The sequence below is a fragment of the Suricata suricatta genome, chromosome 12 (genome assembly GCF_006229205.1).
Source record: "Suricata suricatta isolate VVHF042 chromosome 12, meerkat_22Aug2017_6uvM2_HiC, whole genome shotgun sequence".
Lineage (NCBI taxonomy): Eukaryota > Metazoa > Chordata > Mammalia > Carnivora > Herpestidae > Suricata > Suricata suricatta.
This window is the reverse complement of record NC_043711.1, coordinates 49726114-49747029: the sequence shown is the minus strand read 5'-3', so window position 1 is coordinate 49747029 and position 20916 is coordinate 49726114. Positions and strand designations below refer to the sequence as shown.

The 20916-nt window shown below is 41.1% G+C and overlaps 1 protein-coding gene across 1 annotated transcript; it reads left to right on the top strand.

The window, feature by feature from the left end:
- The first annotated feature begins 223 nt into the window (after positions 1-223).
- On the top strand, positions 224-19870 carry EMC3 (ER membrane protein complex subunit 3). The gene is made up of 8 exons (XM_029918548.1): positions 224-378; positions 10003-10060; positions 10384-10477; positions 11971-12075; positions 13008-13089; positions 13374-13453; positions 14341-14423; positions 18676-19870. The coding sequence occupies exons 1-8, from the start codon at positions 224-226 to the stop codon at positions 18802-18804; spliced, it is 786 nt and encodes a 261-aa protein (XP_029774408.1). The 3' UTR covers positions 18805-19870.
- The last annotated feature ends 1046 nt before the right edge of the window (positions 19871-20916 follow it).

The window sequence follows — 20916 nt, the reverse complement described above, 5'->3', positions numbered from 1 at the left end:
GACGTAACCAAGCCCGCCCTGCCGTGACGCCAAACCTCCGCGCCGGAAGTGCGCGGCCGGGCGGCCCGGCGGGGGCAGTGCGCGAGGGTAGAGGCTGGGGTAGCGTCCCGGGCCAGCCAGGCTGAGAGGCGGGAGGAGGCCGGTAGGCGGAATCGAAGAGGGACCTCCGCGCCCCAGGGAAGCGAAGCCGGCTACATCTTGGTGAGAGCAGGCTCTGTGTGAGATGGCGGGGCCGGAGCTGCTGCTCGACTCCAACATCCGCCTTTGGGTGGTCCTGCCCATCGTTATCATCACCTTCTTTGTGGGCATGATCCGCCACTATGTGTCCATCCTGCTGCAGAGTGACAAGAAGCTCACCCAGGAACAAGTCTCCGACAGGTCAGCGCCTTCCCTCTCCGGCGGCCTCACTCCCCCGTGACCTTGGTCAAGAAAGTGCAGGGGTTTTATCAGTTTGTCCGGGTTCACATCGCTCTCCCACTGGCTGGGTGACCTTGGCTGTGTTACTTCTTTCATCTCCGTCGTCTGTAAAGTGAGGGTAACGGGACATGCCTCATACAGCAGGCGTGGGGATTCACTTTTAAATGAAGTCTACAAAGCGTTTAGTACAGGGCTTGGGGAGTATTAAGTGCTCAAAAAATTTGTTGCTGTTAATATTGTTAGGCCAGTCGCTAATCCTCTTATCAACTATACAGAAGGTGGCTGTGTTTGTACTACGTTTTACCCAACTACTGTGGTGGTCAGCTAAGCTACTGAGTGACCAATTGCTGTGCAAATGTAAAATTGCCGTAGAGATGTGAGGAATTGTAATTACCATTTTCCTTCCAGAAATAGAGGCAGCTTGTTCCACATGTGCTTCATTACAGTATTTATCTGTGGAGAGAGGTAATTTTGAGATGATTTTAGGAGTTTAGACGTGTGTCCCCTCTATATTAAAATAAAAAACATTTTCCTGTCAACTGTTGTGATTATTTTCAGAGACCACCTTAGGTAAATGTTGCTGTTTAACACTTCCCTATCACTTATTAATCTCCCATTAAAATTTTTTTTTATATAGTTTATTTATTTTTAAGACAGAGACAGAGCACGAGTGGGGGAGGAGCAGAGAGAGAGGGGGAGACACAGAATCTGAAACAGGCTCCAGGTTCTGAGCTGTCAGCACAGGACCTGATGTGGGGCTTGAACCCACGAACCCCGAGATCATGACCTGAGCCGAAGTTGGACCTAAGCCGGAAGTCGGATGCTTAACAGACCGAGCCAACCCTGCGCCCCATAATCTCCCATTTTAAGAAAGAGCAACCCTCAGGCTCAGAACTTGCCACAGGCAACAATATCTTGCTAAAATTTATTATGTTTTGTTTTCATTGTATTTATTAAATGTTAATTTCTCTTTCTGGTAACTAATGGCCGCCATTGACTAATGGTTTTCCATCGGTTGGCAATTTAAAAATAAAACATAAGTAGAAAAAATTGATACGTAAAAAAACATTAGGAGTTTAATAGTCGAAGTGCTAAATAAGACAAAAATCATAACCATGGAAGGAGAATGACTGAAACTTGGGAAGAACTGCTTTATCACTTTCCGCTGTGCTTCCCAATTATGCTGAGAATAATAATAAACCAACATTTATTAAGCACTTATTCTTCCCATGCTGACCGCTTACATTCATTAACTTAGTTAAATTCAGAGATAAATGCTGCTGTCCCATTTTATAGAGACAGCCTTAGGAGGTTCCATGGTCACACATGGTGACATTCATGACTTGAGGCCACATTTTCTGCTTCCCAAATGTAGAGTTCTTTCCACTACACCACAGCAGCCACTTATTTTATTATTATTATAATTATTTTTCTGTGGCATCAGTTTTAGAACTGATGAGGACCAATCTCCTAGAGGTAACATGGAGTCAGTTCACCATAGAAAGGAAGGCTATAGAAAGATGCAATGTGACGAGAGTTTAAATATTTAGCATTTATTTATTGACACCAATAAATTGTGGGGTTTAAAAAAATTTTTTTTACATTTACTTATTTTTGAGAGACAGAGCATGAACAGGGGAGGGGCAACGAGAGACACACAGAATCCGAAGGAGGCTCCTGGCTCTGAGCTAGCTGTCAGCACAGAGCCTGACGCGGGGCTCAAGCCCACAAACCATGAGATCTTGACCTGAGCTGAAGTCTGACGCTCAACCAACTGAGCCACCCAGGCGCCCTTAAATTTTTTTTTAACATTTATTTATTTTTGAGAAACAGAGACAGAGAGATCATGAGCAGGGGAGGGGCAGAGAGAGAGGGACACACAGAATCCAAAGCAGGCTCCAGGCTGCTCTGAGCAGTCAGCACAAAGCCCAACGCAGGGCTCGCACCCAGGAACTGTCAGATCATGACCTGAGCTGAAGTCAGACATTCAACTGACTGAGCCACCCAGGTGCCCTGAGTTCTTTTTTTTTTTTTTAAGTTTATTTATTTTGAGAGACCGTGAGTGAGAGAATCCCAAGCAAGCTCTGCTTCTCAGCACAAAGCCTGATGTTGGGGCTTGAACCCACAAACCAGGAGATCATAATCTGAGCTAAAGTTGGATACTTAACCCAGAGCCACGCAGGCACCCCTAAATTGTTCTCATTTTATCCTCACAATAACCCCAACTTAGATAATTCTGAACCCATTTTTACGGTTGAAGAAAAGAGCAAAAGTTAATTAGCCTTCCCAAAATAACCAAAATATTGTGCCTGTATTTGAACTCCAATCAGTCTGACACTCTAAGTTGAATTCTCCTCAACACAGTTCCTGCTTTCATAGCTTCTCTGCCAGTTTTCTGCTCTTGGTTCACCATGTGATTTCAGAATGACGTTTTGAATGACAGCAAACCCACACCTCCTTTTTCTAACCCAAGATGAAATTCACAGTTCATCCTATCTATAGAAAAAAATGTTTTTTTAAAAAAACAGCATAATGTTTGTGACAACATAGGTGGACCTAGGGAGTATTATATGCTAAGTGACAGAAGTCAGACAAAGACAATTACCAGATGATTTCCTCTATATGTGGAATTCTAAAAAGCAAAACAAATGAATAATCAAAAACAGAAACGCCCATAAATACAGAGAACAGATGGCTGCCAGAGAGGAGGGAGATGGGGGATGGGTAAAATGAGTGAAGGGGAGTAGAAGTACAGGCTTCCAGTTTGGAATGAATAAGTCACAAGGGTGAAAGACACAGCATAGTCAATGGTATTGTAATAGCGTTGTATGGCGGCATATGGTAGCTACACATATGAGCATAGCATAATGCAGAGTTGTCAAATCACTGTTTTGTGCACCCGAAACTAATGCGACATTGTGTGTCAACTATACTTCAATAACAAAAACAACACAATGCTCTAGTTGTAACAGTAAAGAGAAATAAAAGAAAAAGAAATTTATATTTCATAAGTGCTTGTTCACACTGATCCTAAAAAGTGTAATGTAAAAGTCACAGCATGGCCCTCACTATAAAATCACCTTCATTGGGACAGGTTCAACTGTAGGCTGATACAGTGTGTTAGCTACTTAGCTATTATACAAGGCAGCGTTTTGGATGTGATTTTACTTAATGGGGAACTACTCTTGTGAAAGTTTTGAACAAAATAAAGTGCAATTTTCCCTGTATATATTTGGTAGTTGCATACCTGGAAATTGAGTGCGTGTAAAAATCAACAACAAATAAATGGAAATAGGCTTGAGGCTCAGATAATTAAAAGCAATTCAGTGAGATATTCAAAATTAGTATGAAACACAAGACAGTTCTTTGAATTGCACCACAGTCTCCAGCACCGAGGAATACTTAGCATTCCTTTCCCCTAACAAATGACAGTTATGTGTTCTTTCTTCTCAACCCCATCATTTTGACAATCAAAAACCTTCCATAGATTTCCAGAAGGCCACTTACAGGGCAGTACCACCCCCATGGAGAGCCACTGTCTTGGAGAAAACTCAAATATCTCTGGTCATAAGTTTTCCTTCCTTTATGTGAGATATCTAGACCATGCCAGTTCTGACCTGATGTGACAGTGCCCAAACAAGTCATCCTTTGAACTTGGATAGAATGCTGAGGGATGCTTGAGTGGCTTAGTTGGTTGAGATTTGGACTTCAGCTCAGGTCATGATCTCGATGTTTGTGAGTTTGAGTCCAGCATCGGGCTCTGTGCTGACAGCTCAGAGCCTGGAGCCTGCTTCAAATTCTGTGTCTCCTTCTCTCTCAGCCCCTCCCCACTCATGCTGTCTCTCTCTCAAACATAAATAAAACATAAAAATATATTTTTTTAATGCTGAGCACGTGGTTCTGAACCTGCCAGAAGCCAAGGCAAAATGTTTTCTGGTTGTAAAACATTCCTCCAACTCAGTATAATCTGGGGCGCCTCTGTGGCTCAGTCACTTAAGCGTCCTACTTCAGCTCAGGTCACGATCTCGCAGTTCAACCTCAGTGTCAGGTTCTGTGCTGTCAGCCTGGAGCCTGGTTCAGATTCTGTCTCCCCCTCTCTCTGCCGCTCCCTAGCTTGCACTCTCTATCTCTCTCAAACATAAGTAAACATTAAAAAATAATAATAAATAAATACAGTATAAGTTTCTGTTAGCCTGAATGGTCACAAAATGGGACATTTGGTTTCATAAGTTATTAAGCTTTTAGTGCCTCAAAACTTACTAAAATTTTTCTAAAATGTACTAAACCAAGATGGAAAGATACATAAATAAAATAGATTAGAACATAGGAATAGAATATGGAAAAAATGGTGCTCAAGCTCAAAGAATACACTGACTCTTAGGAAAGGAAAAAAAACAAACTCAGGTCTTTAAAATATATGATTAAACACCAGTTTGAGAAATACCAGCTTTTTTTTTTTTAATTTATTTTTTTAATGTTTTATTTATTTTTGATAGAGAGAGAGAGCATGAGAGGGGGAGGCACAGAGAGAGAAGGAGACACAGAACCGGAAAGAGGCTCCAGGCTCTGAGCTAGCTGTCAGCACAGAGCCTGATGCGGGGCCTGAACCCACGAATGTGAGATCTGACCTGAGCCGAAGTCGGAGGCTTAACCGACTGAGCCACCCAGGAGCCCCGAGAAATACCAGCTTTAAAAACTAAATCTTCATATTAAAATGTGTTTCAGTTGCAAATTAGCAATGCAAAAGAGGCTCTTTGTCTTTATACCCAGTATAAGGACTTACTTTTTCAATAGTAGTGAAAATGTAAAGTTAAAATTTTCTTGGGGCACCTGGGTGGCTCAGTCGGTTAAACGTCCGATTTCTGACTTTGGCTCAGGTCATAATCACATAGTTTGTGGGTTCGAGCCCAACATCGGGCTCTGTGCTGACAGCTAGCTCAGAGTCTGGAGCCTGTCTTCGGATTCTTGTCTCCCTCTCTCTCTGACCTTCCCCTGCTCACATTGTCTGTCTCTTTCAAAAATAAATAAAATTTTTAAGTTAAAAAAAATTTCTTGTAGCATTTGCAGACCTCAGAGAAAGTGAGTGTTTAGAATATACAAGATAATTTTAAGTTTGCCTTGACTTAAGGTTGAAATGCCTCAGGGTCATGGTTCTAACCCCAATTCTATGAAATTGCTCAGCAGTGTAAGTATAGGAGATGTAGCTGAGTTTCTGTTGATGATGGTACCTGCAGAAGTTGTGAATTATCTACACTGAACAAGTTTTTATTGATGACCTGTTACGTGCCCTGTGCTGTACCAGATGCTATGGGGTACAAGATAAGACAAGGTTAAGACCCTACTATCAGGGAGTTTTAGTTCAAGTGATAAAACATGCAAAAGAAAAATAACAAATACCATTAATCTGGTGCTTAGGATATGCCAAATACAGTGGTAATCACTTTAAATAAGATAATATATATGAAGGGCTCAGTTAAAAATCCTCAGTATTTCCCTTTTGCTCCTTTTTTTAAAGTACTTTCCACACCCAACATGGGGCTCGAACTCACAACCCAGAGATCAAGAATTGCATGCTCCACAAACTGAGCCAGACATGTACCCACTTTTTTTTTAATTGTGGTAAAATATGCATAACATAAAGCTTACCATTTTAACTATTTCTAAGTGGAGAATTCAGTGGCATTAAGCACATTCTCACTGTTGTGCCATCATCTGTCATCCACTTCCACAGTATTTTCATCATCCCAACATATTAAGTGGTAACTTCCCATCCCCTCTCCACCCACTTTGTGCAGCCAGCATTCTTTCCGTCTCTATGAGTTTGACTACTCCAGGTACCTTATGTAACTGGAGTCATACAGTGGTTGTCCTCCTGTCCCCATCGTAGTTTACCTAGCACAACATTTTCAAGGTTCATCCGTAGTGTAGCATGTCATAATTTCAGTTTGTTTTACAGCTACATGAAATGTAGAATGTGACAATTTGCCATATACTTTCAGACTTGAATACCAAAATCCAGTTAATTTAACATATATATGACCTCATAGTTACCTTTTTTTAAATTGATGTGAGAGTGCTGTCTACTCTTGTAGTAAATTTCAAGTACATTACAGTCTTAGGAACTCGAGTCACCATGATGTATGTTAAGTCCTGAGAGCTTACTCCTCTTCTAACGACCTTTTGGCCCTCATCTCCCATCTCCCTCAGCACCCAGTAACCACCATTCTATTGTATTTTTGACTTTTTTTAGATTCCATAGAAAAGGGAGATCATACTGTGTCTTTCTCTGCCTGGCTAATTTCACTTAGCCTAATGCCCTCAAATTTCAACCATGCTGTTGTCAATGGCAGGATCTCCTTTCTTGTGGCTGAATAATATTCCACTGTGTTTATATATGTATATGTACTACTGAACTTTGTGTTTAAATATGATTCTGTTGGTAAATTTTACCTTATGTTTTTTGCCACAATTAAAAAAAATACAGTGGGACCCATGTGGCCTTATGTATAGTGTGGCTCTTTTGTATCTCTCAAGTCTCATTTCACCGTGTTTTCTGTAGTTTTCTTTCTTCTAGCCATGTGGCCTTTTCTCAGGCCCTCAGAGACATAGTGCTTATGCCTGCCTCAGGGCTTTTGTCCATGCCGTTCCCTCCAGCACTTTGCCAAGGTAATCTCTAGTCATCCTTCAGATTCCAATTTAGTCATATATCCTCATCAAAGGTTTTTTCCAGACCTCAGACTTCTTAGAATTGATCAAATCCCTGTATTATACACTCCCATCATGTCATCCATCTCTCCTTCCTGGGACATAACAGGTGAATTTCACATTTACTCTTATGGTTATTTGACCAATGTCTTTCTTTCTCACTAGACTTTAACCTTCATGAGATATTTGCTTTTTGATCGCTGTTGTTCGTGTCACTTAATATAGTACATGGCATTCAGAAGCTCAGAAAGTATTTGTCTAATGAGAATAAATCTGTTGTACGAAAGATAAAAGAAGACATGGTGAATTTAAATGACCCATCTAAGATCACATAGCTAATAAGTGGCAGAGCCAGGATATGAACCCTTCTATCCAACTCCAGCGCTTAAATTTTTTTTAATGTTTATTTATTTTTGAGAGAGAAAGAGAGAGAGTGCGTGCATGAGTGGAGGAGGGGCAGAGAGAGAGGGAGAGACAGAATCCAAAGCAGGCTTCAAGCTCCCAGCTGTCAGCACAGAGCCCGATGCAGGACTTGAACCCACAGACTGAGAGATCATGACCTGAGTCAAAGTCAGATGCTCAACTGACTGAGCCACACACATGGCCCCCAGAGCTTAAATTTTACTGTTACTCTAGACTCAGTGCTGCATAAACATCAGTGAAGTACAGGTTTTTTGGTTTTTTGATTTCCAATCTATCATAGACTGATGCTTTTATAAGATATTTTAGTATATATTCCTATGTTGTGGAAAAAACGAATTATTGTTAAAAATTTTTTAACATGTTTTTTTTTTCTTTTTTGTCTTGGGGTTGTTTTGTTTTTTTAGAGAGTGCACACACATATGAGCAGGGAAGGCAGAATCTCATGCAGGTTCCACACTCAGCACAGACCCCTTAATGGGGTTCAATCTCATGACCCTGGGATCATGACCCAAGCCTAAATGAATCAAACACTCAACAACGGAGCCACCAAGGCGCCCCTGTAAAAGTTTCTAAACTCTTACTCTCAATGTCTGTACTTAACCTCATCACAGACCAGCATTGGTACATAGACCATACTTGCCGTAACTTTAGATTAGCTCCCAGCGACAGAACTTTTACATGTCACCTCTGTAGGCCTGGGTATAGAGCAGTCAACGATACAATATTATGAGTCAAGAGGAGGAAGATCAGAGAGAATTCCATGAGGACAGCAGGCAGTTTCATGGAGAAGGTGGGGCTTGAAGAAAGTGTTAAGGTACGGTGGGGTAGAACTCCTGAAGGAGAGCAGCACTAGAGCATTCCCAGCATATGGAGAGGCTAGAATATGTATATGGTGACAAAGGGACCCTGAGGGGACTGATTAGAGCAGGTGGTTTATACTAAGGAGGAGACAGAGCAGCTCTTTCTGCCCATGGGTCCTATCTTGTGCTTTAACAAAATCACCTTTTTTGCACCACTCGCCAAAAGAAACCACTAAGGAGAGAGAAAACCAAGCACAGTTTTCATGTTGTTCATTTCTGTTTGCATTTTTTTCACTTTTCAAGAATGATTTCCATGAACTTATGGAGGGTTTTTCCCCCCTATTAAAACAACTTTTGAGGGGCACCTGGGTGGCTCAGTCAGTTAAGCATCTGGCTTCGGCTCAGGTCATGATCTCATGGTTCGTGGATTCGAGCCCTGCGTCGGGCCCTGTGCTGACAGCTAGCTCAGAGTCCTGGAGCCTGCTTCTGATTCTGGTCTCCCTCTCTCTCTGACCTTCCCCTGCTCGCGCTGTCTGTGTCACTCAAAAATAAATTTAAAAAAAAATCCAGGGATGCTTTTGAAACTTTTGAAAACCTAGCAAATGTTAGTATTTTTTTTTTACATTTATTTATTTTTGAGAGAGAGCATGAACAGGGGAGGGGCAGAGAGAGACACAGAATCTGAAGCAGGCTCTAAGCTCTGAGCTAGTGGTCAGCACAGAGCCTGACACGGGGCTTGAACCCACAAATCATGAGATCATGACCTGAGCCGAAGCTGGATGCTCAACTGACTGAGCCACCCAGGTGCCCCGCAAAAGTTAGTATTTTGATCTCTGTTCTGTTTGGTATCTATATCTTAGCACCACCCACTTGTATCACTATTTAATGATTTTATATTCAGATATCACCAAATGATTTCTTAATTCAGGAAACGTTTATTGAGAGTTTACTAACAGTCTGAATCCTGGTGGAATTTCTTATGTTTGTTGTCTGTCAGATACCAACCCTGTTAAATCCTGTACTCATTTCTCTGTGGAGTTTAAAAAGTTTGTTCTTGGGGACGCCTGGGAGGCTCAGTCAGTTAAGCGTCCAGCTTCAGCTCAGGTCATGATCTCACAGTTCATGGGTTCAAGCCCCATGTTGGGCTCTGTGCTGACAGCTAGCTCAGAGCCTAGAACCTGTTTTGGATTCTGTGTCTCCCTCTGTCTCTGCCCCTCCCCTGCTCGCACTGTCTCTCTCTGTCTCTCAAAAATAAATTAAAAAAAATTTTTTAAATAAAAAAATTAAAAGTTCGTTCTTTTATCTTCACCCTTCCTCCCTCCTCCTGCTCCCAAATCTTAATACTCTTTTTCACTCAGAGAAAGTTGCTTCATAGATGATAAAGTAAGGAAGAGCGGAGTGTGATGTTCCAAATGTGCCTTCTTCAGAAATCTTAGTCAAATACACAGTGACTTCTGAAAAATGCTTCTTTGGAAACCTAATTGTTGGGTTAAATATGTTATATTGGTTTTAAGGACGCTTGTATTTTGAAAAGCGTCCCCACAGGACTGTTGCCAAATGGGCCCTCTCTTGTGTTTAAATAGGTCTACTTTTATTCTCTCATTTTCTTCTAGAGTTTCGCTTTTAAAAATCTCATTGTCTTGGTTGTATTTTTCAGTCAAGTCCTAATTCGAAGCAGAGTCCTCAGGGAAAATGGAAAATACATTCCCAAACAGGTACTTGTTTATCTTTTATTAAAAGCTCCCCAATTCACTGTTGAGGCCAGGAGATACCTGAATGTTTTATAAGGGGACTCTGGGGAAAGCTGAAGTCTGGCACATCTGTGATTAAGCTGTGGCCCGGTGGTGTCTGCTGTCATTATGACCTCACCCTTCGTAGGAAATTGTTTTTAAATGTGACTCAGCTAAAGTGTCAGGTTGGCTGCCAGCTCTGAGTGCAACAGCTTATTCCAAAGGCCCTCTGACTCAGCCTCTGGGGAATAATTTGACAATTTGCTATGTCACAGTTTTAAGACTTAAAAAGCTCTCTTTTCTACTAGTCTTTCTTGACACGAAAATATTACTTCAACAACCCAGAGGATGGATTTTTCAAAAAAACTAAAAGGAAGGTAGTGCCTCCTTCTCCTATGACTGGTATGTTGATTCCTTCTGTCATCTTTAAGGAAGATTCTTAACATGAGTCGGGGGGAGGGGAGGGAGGATGCTGATTTATTGAAATGTCAAATTGTGTATGATAGTAATCTAAGGGACCTTAGAGATCTCTGGTGTGGGCAATCTATGGAAGTGGAATTCTTTTCCAAGTAAATCTTTTGGGAACCCCAGTGTATAAAGTGGACTTTTAAAAAGAACTCTCAATCTGGAGGTGAGGAGGCTAGAGCCTTCATCCCGTGTCTCTTTCCTCCGCCGTTCCCCAGGACCCAGGGCTCTGTGGAGCAGAGTTGGGAAAGCATCCCGGTCCCCGCTCCCACCCAGTGCCCGGATCCTGTTGCTGACAGATGGCCACCCAGCTGCTGCCTGAATGAGGAGGCGCTCTTACCACTCCCCCAGCCCAGCCATTTCTTTGTCAGACACGATTGCTTAGCCCACCCCACAGTTTTTGCTCTCACAGATTTCTTCCACTCATCCCAGTCATGGGAAAAAATATAGCATTTTTAAAGTAAAACAAAATAACTTATTATTCTGTATTGGCTTTCCTCCCATTTCATTACCCATTTCTCTAGGTAAGAAGCCCTAGACAGAAGGTACTAGAATTTATTTTAATAAATCTCTCAAAAAAAACCCACAAGAAGTAAGACGTTTATGTATATGAAAAGATACTTGACTTCACTAAAATCCCTGGAATGAAAACTAGAACAAGATGTCCTTTTTAGACTCTTAAACTGGCAAAGATTGAAAGCTTGACAAAGCTGCTACTGTTAAGGTGATGGAAGGCTGGGCTCTCTCACTACTGCTGAAGGACTAACAGTATCTGTCCATTTTAAATGTTCAAACCCCTTGACCCAGAAATTCTTCTAAGAGTTTCTCTTACAGAAACACTTACGTAAACATGCAGATTTATGTATTAGGCAGTTGTTGACAACAGTGTTGATTGGCAAAAAAGAAAAAAATTAGGAACAATCTGTGGATCTACCCATAAGTAATAAGTGTGACCACACATAGTAGACTCCTATGCAGACCCTTGAAACAGTGAGAGAGGGACATTATACCATTCACAATATATTTACCTTTTCAAAATTAATAAGTATAATAGTAAGCATAGTATCCCTTTACTGTGTTGAGAGAGAGGAAAACTACTGTGCATATATAGTGCATATTTTATATATGTATGTGTAAAGATGGAAAGATATGCAACATTTAAAAGTGTTTAGAGAGTGGGCTCTACATCTTATGTTTCCATGTCATTTGAATTTTTTACATTGAACTTGCATTACATTAATTATCAAATAAATGAAGGGGTGCCTGGCTGGCTCAGTCAGAGGAGCCTGTGACTCTTGATCTCAGGATCATGAGTTTGAGCCCCATGGTTGGCATAGAGATTTTAAAAAATAAAATTAAAATTTACAGAAAATTGAGAAGAAGTCTTTGCCGACAGTGTAAAATGTCATGATCTCTTGTTTTTGTTATAGATCCCACTATGCTCACAGACATGATGAAAGGCAACGTAACAAACGTTCTTCCTATGATTCTTATTGGTGGGTGGATCAACATGACCTTCTCAGGCTTTGTCACAAGTAAGTGATACACCCTGAATACTTCAGGTTTACTTTATCTATGATCCTTTCCCATGTCCTTGTTCAGAAAAATCCCAGTGCTGCTGAGATACTAATATAATGGGTCCAGATTCTCTATTGGAAACTAACCACCTTCTTTGAATAAACAATTTAATATGCTCTGATTTTATGGCTCTTATTCCAAACTCATAGTAAGTTGATGCTGTGGATGCTTTTTCACAAATAGGAATTTAAACAAATGGCTTGCTTGTTTGTATCCAAAACTAATTCTAGTTAAGTAGGATGCAGGGAAGCATGTTTTATTTTGACTTCATTTTCCAGGTATTGGGGTGAGTTGCTTATCTTTGTCTTTTGTGTATAAATTGTGTACAATTTCATTTCTCAGTAACGTTCTCTTTTTTCTTTTTAATTAAAAAAATGTTTATAATGTTTAATTTTTTGAGAGAGAGAGAGAAAGAGGAGGGGCAGAGAGAGAGGGAGACACAGGATCTGAAGCAGGCTCCAGGCTCTGAGCTGTCAGCACAGAGCCGGACATGGGGCTTGAACTCACAAACTGAGAGATCATGACTTGAGCTGAAGTTGGCCGCTCAACCGACTGAGATACCCAGGGGCCCCTGTAACATAGTTCTGTATGTACATGTTCCAGTATGGGTTTAACAGATTAGTGCAAGTTTCTTTTTTGATTATAGGTCATAGCTCAGAGTCCCTGCTTCGCAAGCAATTGAGAAGCTGGTGTTCAAGGAACTATAACAGAGTGACATCTGACAATTATTTTTTCAGATATTGACAAAAATTTCCTGGTAGAAATCATTTTCCAAACTGTGTGTGGTACAGAGTTCCCACCTCATCAGGGAAAGATGACATGCATTCACTCTTAAACTATTCTTTAAAAAGCAAGGATAAAGTGTGAACTTTATCTCTCTTTCCTGCAGCCAAAGTCCCATTTCCACTGACCCTCCGTTTTAAACCTATGCTACAGCAAGGAATTGAACTACTCACATTAGATGCATCCTGGTAAGAACTTTCTTTCCTTTATAAAAACACAAACCAAAATCTAAAACCAGTGTCTCTTAAAGAACAAGATTTCCAATTTGCACATTTCACTGGACTAGGTTTTGGGTTTTTCTCATTGAAACTTCACTCAATGCGCCAGGGGTGGATTATGCCAACTTTTACCTACCCCAAATGATTTCTTTACATTCTCTGATTTCTTTATATATACTCTTTGGGTGATAGAAAAGTGTGAACTATGTTAGTTCTAAAATAACTACCTACATTGTTTCACTCTTGCTTTCTAGGGTGAGTTCTGCATCCTGGTACTTCCTCAATGTCTTTGGGCTTCGGAGCATTTACTCTCTGATTTTGGGCCAAGATAATGGTAAGAAATATGTTGGGTTTAGTAAGCAAATATGTTAAGAGACGAATCATTCATGCCAGGGTCAGAAGACAAACATAGGCTGTGCTATTTGTTAGCATAGTTTCATACAATGCTTCACTCCTTAAAGTTGTTCTTAAGTTTCAAGAGTCTAAAATATTCCAGGATCAGGGTGCCTGGGTAGGTCTGTCAATGGAGCATGCAACTCTTGATCTCAGGGTTGTAAGTTCAAGACCCACATTGAGTATAGAGATGACTTAAAAATAAAATCTTAAAAAAAATTCCATGGTCACCAAAGATCTGAAGTCTCTGTGGCAATCACAGGGACAATATTTAGTTCCCTGAAGTCTGATACCCTTACGTTAGGAATCTAGGACCAGTAATGGAAGCCTGTGAGCTGAAGCTGAAAGAAGGCCTGGTCTGGTCAGTTGGTTCATTGACCAGTGTTCTTGCCAGCACCAATCCTGGCTCTGCTGTTTAATGGCTGGGACCTTGGGCAAGGTACTTAACCACTCTAACCCCTCTGTCTGTTTGTACTATCAAGACCTTAATAGTAACTTCAGAGTCAGTTGTTAGGGGTAGATGAGGTAGACTATATAAAGCACTCCTGGCATAAAGTAGTTGCTCAGTAACTGGCAGATGTTGTTATTGCTTAAATTTGAAATAAAGTTTAGCACTTCCTCTAGTTATCTTCTGCTGTTACCATTGCCATTTTTCAGAAGAGATAAGTGACTTTCCCTAGGTCACACAGCCAGTGTGCAGCAGGCCTAGATGGGGTTCTCTAACACACTACTGAGCAGCTGCAAGTATTGTGTAAGGACCGTTCTTCCCCAAGGGTGCTGGCGGCTCCCTGAGCCCGGGCACTCACACGGGGGCGTCTTCCCCTGCAGCCGCCGACCAGTCACGGATGATGCAGGAGCAGATGACTGGAGCAGCCATGGCCATGCCTGCAGACACCAACAAAGCTTTCAAGGTACACTTCCACCTCCTTCTGGCTGCCCTGAGGCTCTGAAAGGCATTACTGGACAGTTACTTTAAAGACAGGTTCCCTGGGGCGCCTGGGTGGCTCAGTCGGTTAAGCCTCTGACTTCGGCTCAGGTCAGATCTCACATTTGTGGGTTCGAGCCCCGTGTCGGGCTCTGTGCTGACAGCTAGCTCAGAGCCTGGAGCCTGCTTCCGGTTCTGTGTCTCCTTCTCTCTCTGTGCCTCCCCCTCTCATGCTCTGTCTCTCTCTGTATCAAATATAAATAAAACATTAAAAAAAAAAATTAAAGACAGGTTCCCTGAAATGAGTGTAGTATGTATGGTTACATCATTTAAATTTATACTTAGCACAAATGCATTTTAAAAAGTTTACATATTTCTTGTTCCCGAGACAGTCAGCTGTTGAGCGAATTGGAGATTCTTGGTACTTTTACTAATTTTTAAATGCTCACCCAAATGTAATCCACATTGTAAATGAAGCTGTAAAAACAGTCCATTCAGAGGCACCAGGTAAACTTTTAGAATATTTTGAACTGCTTTGGACCTGGTGGACATCAGATATAAATTTCATTAAAAAAAAATCAATACTTAGAGCACTTTCATGAAATAACTACAAAATATATAAATCCCAGTATAATTTTTATATAGAAAAATCTCACTAATTTTTCATGATAAAAACTAGAAATAAGGGATACCTAGGTGGCTCAGTCGTTTAATCATCCGACTTTTCATTTCAGCTCAAGTCATAATCTCAACAGTTTGTGGGTTCCGGCCCCACAGCAGGCAGTGTGGAGCCTGCTTGGGATTCTCTCTTTCTTTCCCTCTCTCTCTACCGCTCCCCTGCTCATGTTTTGTCTCTCAACATAAATAAATTAAAAAACAAAACAAAACTAGAAATAGAAGAGAACTTGCTCATCTTCATGAAAGGCATCTAATGAAAACCCTGCAGCTAACCCACAGCTAACTCTGGAAACACTAACAGCTTTTCCCTGAAGATTAGGAACAAGACAGTGATGTCCACTCTTGTCACTTCTTTTGAACATTGTGCTGGATGATCTAGCCAAGGCAGTTAGGCAAGAAAAAGAAATGAAAGGGATCCACATTAGAAAGGAAGAAGAAAACTGTCTCCATTTGTCTTTTATATAGACTATTGTAAGAAGCCCCCAAGATAAACTATTGCAGGTACCAAACAAATCCAGCAAGGTTTTAGAAGATACAGGGTAAATATGCAAAATTCAGTTCTGTTAAGGGGTGTCGGGATGGCTCAGTCAGTTAAGCATCTGACATCAGCTCAGGTCATGATCTCATGGTCTACTGTCAGCACAGATCCTCTGTCCCCCTCTCTCTCTGACCTTCCCCTGCTTATGCTTTCTCTCTGTCTCTCTCAAAATAAATAAATAAACTTAAAATTTTTTTTAATTTCTAGTTTAAAAGTTAAAAACACAGTTGTATTTCTACACATTGGTAATAAAGAATCTGGAAATGAAATTAAAGAAAACAATTCCATTTACAATAGTATCAAAAAGGATAAAATACTTAGGAACAAACTTAACAGAAGAAAGACAGATTTGTATGCTGAAATTAAAGAGCATTGCTGAAAGAAATTAAAGACCTGAATGAACAGAAAGAAATCCATGTTCCTGGACTAGAAGACTTCATATTGTCAAGATGGCAGTACTCCCCAAATTGATCTACCAATTCAACACAATCCTTATCCAAATTCCACCTGATCCTGAAATATACCTGGAAATGCAAGAGACCCAGAATAGCCTAACTAGAGTTTAATATGAACAAAGTTGGAAGACTCACACTTCGTGATTTTAAAACTTACTTCAGAGCTATAGTAACCAACACTGTGTAGGACTAGCATAAGTATAGACATACAGATCAACGGAGTAGAAGTGAGAGGTCAGAAATAAACCCATACACTTAAGATCAGTTGACTTTTGACAGAGGTGCCGAGACAGTTCTGTGGGGAAAGAATAGTCTTCGCTGCTTACTCAGTACAGAGTTTCTGTTTCAGAAGATGAAAAAATATGGAAATACATAATGGTGATGGTTGCACAACACTGTAGATGTAATTAATGCCACTGAATTGTATACTTCCAAAGGTTAAAAGTGGCAAATTAAAAAAAAAAGTGTTAAGTTTTATGTTGTATATCTTTAAAAAGGAAAACCTTTGAATGGTCAAAGACCTAAATATAAGAGCTAAAACAATAAAACCCTTAGAAGAAAACGTAGGTGTAAAATATTTGTGATGCTGGATTAGGCAGTGACTTCTTAGCTGTGACATTAAAAAGCACAAGCAAAAGGAAAAACAGATAAATGGAAGTGGGTCAAAATGAAAACTTTTGTACTTCAAAGGACACCATCAACAGGAGAAAAGAATATCAGAGAAAATGTTTACAAATCATATCTCTAATAAGGTCTAGTATTCAGAATAAAGGATTCTTAGCACTCAATAATAAAAAGACAATCCAGTTTAAAAAGGGGCAAAAGGGGCGCCTGGATGGCTCAGTTGGTTAAGCCTCCAGCTTTGGCTCAGGTCAGATCTCACGTTTGTGGGTTCGAGCCCCGCGTCAGGCTCTGTGCTGACAGCTAGCTCAGAGCCTGGAGCCTGCTTCCGGTTCTGTGTCTCCTCTCTCTGCCCCTCCCCCTCTCATGCTCTGGCTTTCTCTGTATCAAAAATAAATAAAACATTAAAAAAATAAATAAAAAGGGGCAAAAGTTTTGAATAAACATCACTCCAAAGAAATTCTACAGATACCCAATAAGCTCATGAAAGCATTGCTCAACATTGTTAGCCACTGGAAAATGCAAATCAAAACCACAATGAGCTACTACTTCACACTCACTCCATGGTTGTAATAAAAAAAGGGCACTAACTCAAAGTATTGACAAGGATGTGGAGAAATTGGAACTGTCCTAGTTGCTGGTAATGGTGCGGCCACGTTGGAAAGCAGTTTTAACCTTTCCTCAAAAAGTTATACATGGTTACCATATGATCCAGCAGTTTCACATTTAGATAAATAGCCAACGAAATTGAAAACCTATGTCCACACAAACTCCTAGGGGCACCTGGCTGGCTCAGTCAGTGCAGCATGCAGCTCTTGATCTCAGTGTTGTGGGTTCAAGCCCTACATTGGGCATAGAGATTACTTAAAAATAAAGTCTTAGGGGTGCCTAGGTTGAGCAGCCAACTTTTATTTTTGCTCAGGTCATGGTCCTAGGGTTGTGGGATTGAGCCCCACGTCAGGCTCTGCACTGACAGCAGGGAGCCTGCTTGGGCTTTTTTCTCTCCCTCTCTATTCTTCTCCTGCTTGCTTCATGCACTCACTCGCTCTCTTTCCAAATAAATAAACTTTAAAAAATAAAATGAATAAAATTAAAACAAAAAGATCTTTTTTTTAATGTTTATTTATTTTTGAGAGAGAGTCCATGCAAGCAGGGGAGAGTTAGAGAGAGGGAGACACAGAATCTGAAGCAGACTCCAGTTGCTGAGCTGTCAGCACAGAGTCCGATGCAGGGTTCCGACCCAAAACAGTGAAATCATGACCTGAGCCAAGTTCGGACACTTAACCAACTAAGCCACCCAGGTGCCCCTAAAATTAAATCTTAAAAAGAAAAAAAGAATGTTCAGAGCACTGTTAATAATATTTCAAGAGTTGAAACAATGCACATGGCTATCATCTTATGAACACATAAACAAAGTGAAACATTTGGGAATACAGTAAGTACAGTGTACAGACAATGAAAGTATTCAATGAAATAATTAGTCTTAAATAGGAATGAAGTGCTGATACCTGCTACAACAGGAAGGAACCTTGAAAACATCCTAAGTGGAAGAAACCAGTAAGAAAAGGCCACATATTCTATCCATCTATCCATCTATCACGAATACATGAACCCAAAGATACAGAAGGTAGTAGTTGCGCGCTCTCTCTCTCTCTCACAAAATAAATAAATACAGCAAATTTTTTAAATGGGGAGAAATGTAATTGGTTACTCACTCTAGTGACCTTAGACAAATTAATTGTCCTTTTTTGGCCTTACTCTCTTCACCTATACATTGAGCATGGAGACGGACGGGGCAATTAGCAGCACCTACCCCATAGGATTAAATGAGTTGATTAGCATGTAAATAGCTTAGCCCAGCTGCGAGGCCGAATAGATGCTCCCAAGTCAGCACTGCTCCTAGTGACAGTCTCCCCTCCCTACCCTTGTGTCCTCTTCCTTTGCAGACAGAGTGGGAAGCCCTGGAGCTGACAGATCACCAGTGGGCACTGGACGATGTCGAAGAGGAGCTCATGGCCAAAGACCTCCACTTCGAAGGCATGTTCAAAAAGGAATTACAGACCTCTATTTTTTGAAGATGAAGCAGGGATTTGCTGTGCCAGGAACTTAACTTTGTAACTTTGGTTTGAGCTGGAGCCTCTCGGAATAAAAAGGAGGATGCGTGAGCGGGCAGGTGTGCAGCAACAATTGTTCTTGTCTGAGCCGTCCCCCTGTATGTCTGAAACTAGAGACTTGAGGAGTCTGTGCTGGATGACTTACTCATAAACAGCTATTTTTTTTAATGTTTTACATTTTCCTTCTGATGACTCTAGTAATGAAAGTCAAAGGGGGAATACTCAAGCTAGTAATAATATATAAAACATAGCAAAAATTCAGTCTTTGGAAAAGGCATTGTCAATTATATCTAGTTAGGAAGAGCAATCAGCCTGACTTCTGATCACAGTGAATGCTTGTTTTCTTGGGATCCAAATAACCTGTGTTTTACCTTTAATTTTTTGTTAGTATTTGTACAACTTTCTTTATACAAATAATACATTTGCATTACTCAAAATTTAGGAGCTATGGATGAGCAAAGTGAAAGCTCCCTGTGTTGTTCATTTTGAGCCTACAGAGTGACATAGAGAGCAAATGTGTCATAACCGGACTCAAATAAGCTCTTTGCAGATTGAATACCCAGGGCTAGGACAGACTCGGCCCGCTTTCTCTCTCTTTAACACTGTCTGGTGAAAATCGGCGACACTGAGACACTGCCGGATTCTCAAGTGCCTTTGGGATCATCACAGATAGGTTACATAATGTGAGGTCTTGCACTGGAGTTCAGAACATATCAAATCCATTGATAGATCAGTAGTGCTGTACCGAATATGGCTACTCAGTTGGACAGAAGACCTCATTTCCCAGTTACTCTGGATAAGAGATTTTGCATAACACTCTAAGAAGGAAGAAAGGGCAACTGCTGGCAGGCATGTAGTTACGGGTGACCTAGGAATCATTCTGTCTGGATTAAGTGTCCCAGGGATGTGGCAGGGTGCCATTTCTGTACCAAGAGGCGAATGTAATTTGCATGTTGAACACTGTAATCAAGAACCAACAACTCTTGACTCTACCAATTAAACCATCCTGTTTTCTCTGCCTGTAAAATGTTGCATCTGTGGGTCACTAACAGCCTTCTGGCACCGTTATGAGTGTCTATTGTGGATCAGTGCTAAGGAGTCCAAGATGAACAAGCTGTGGCCCTTGCCCTCAAGGAACTCGTCAGAGAGACATGCAGGAAATTGCTGGGTCTGACCTTCCCCTCCAGAGTCATGCACATGGGCTCAGACACACAGAGTTCCCAGGTAACTCCGGGGTGTTGCTAGACCCTCCAAAGCCTAGTGATAGTGACCTACAGATCTATGCTAAGAAAGCCTGACATTTAAATATACTTAAAATAGCTGCTTAAACACAGTCTTAAAGGAGCAAGGAAGGGTTTGAAGAGGAGCTAACCTTTGACCTCAGTCTCAAGTGTTCTGCAATGTAGAAGGGCATTCCAAGCAGACATATTAGAACCAGCAAAGGCCTACAAATTAAAATGTCTACAATCAGGGAGCCTGAGTGGCTCAGTCAGTTGAGCATCTGACTCTTGATTTCGGCTCAGGTCATGATCTCACAATTTGTGGGTTCAAGCCCACATTGGGTTCTACTCTGACAGGGTAGAGTCTGCTTGGGATTCTCCCTCCCTCTTCTCTCTGCGCTACCCCACTTGTGCTGTCTCTCTCTCTCTCAAACTTAACAAGAAAATCTGTTAAAAAAAAAAAAAGTCCACAGCTTGCTGGACCCTGAGTTAAGTGGGGTATGATGTAGAATGTACCGAAGAGGGCAGGTTGTGTTGGAATACAAGCAGGGCTTAATGATTGAGTGATGTCACCCTCATTCCCATGAGGCATCTCTGAACATTTCATTGTGCCTCTTCACCCACACAAAGTTTGTCTTTTTCTCTGTAGCAAAGTTGGGTGGATAAAACATGTGAGCTCTTTCTGACCCATCATGTTGATGATAAATATACGTCCTCGGCAGCAGCTAGTCAAAGGAAAAAGCCAAGTTCATTTTATCTGGCTCTTCCCAGAGTCAGCACACTAGTTCAGCATACAGTGCTCATCATGTGTGTTTCCTGGAGTTCACTTGGGGCCAGGCTACTAAATGAGTAT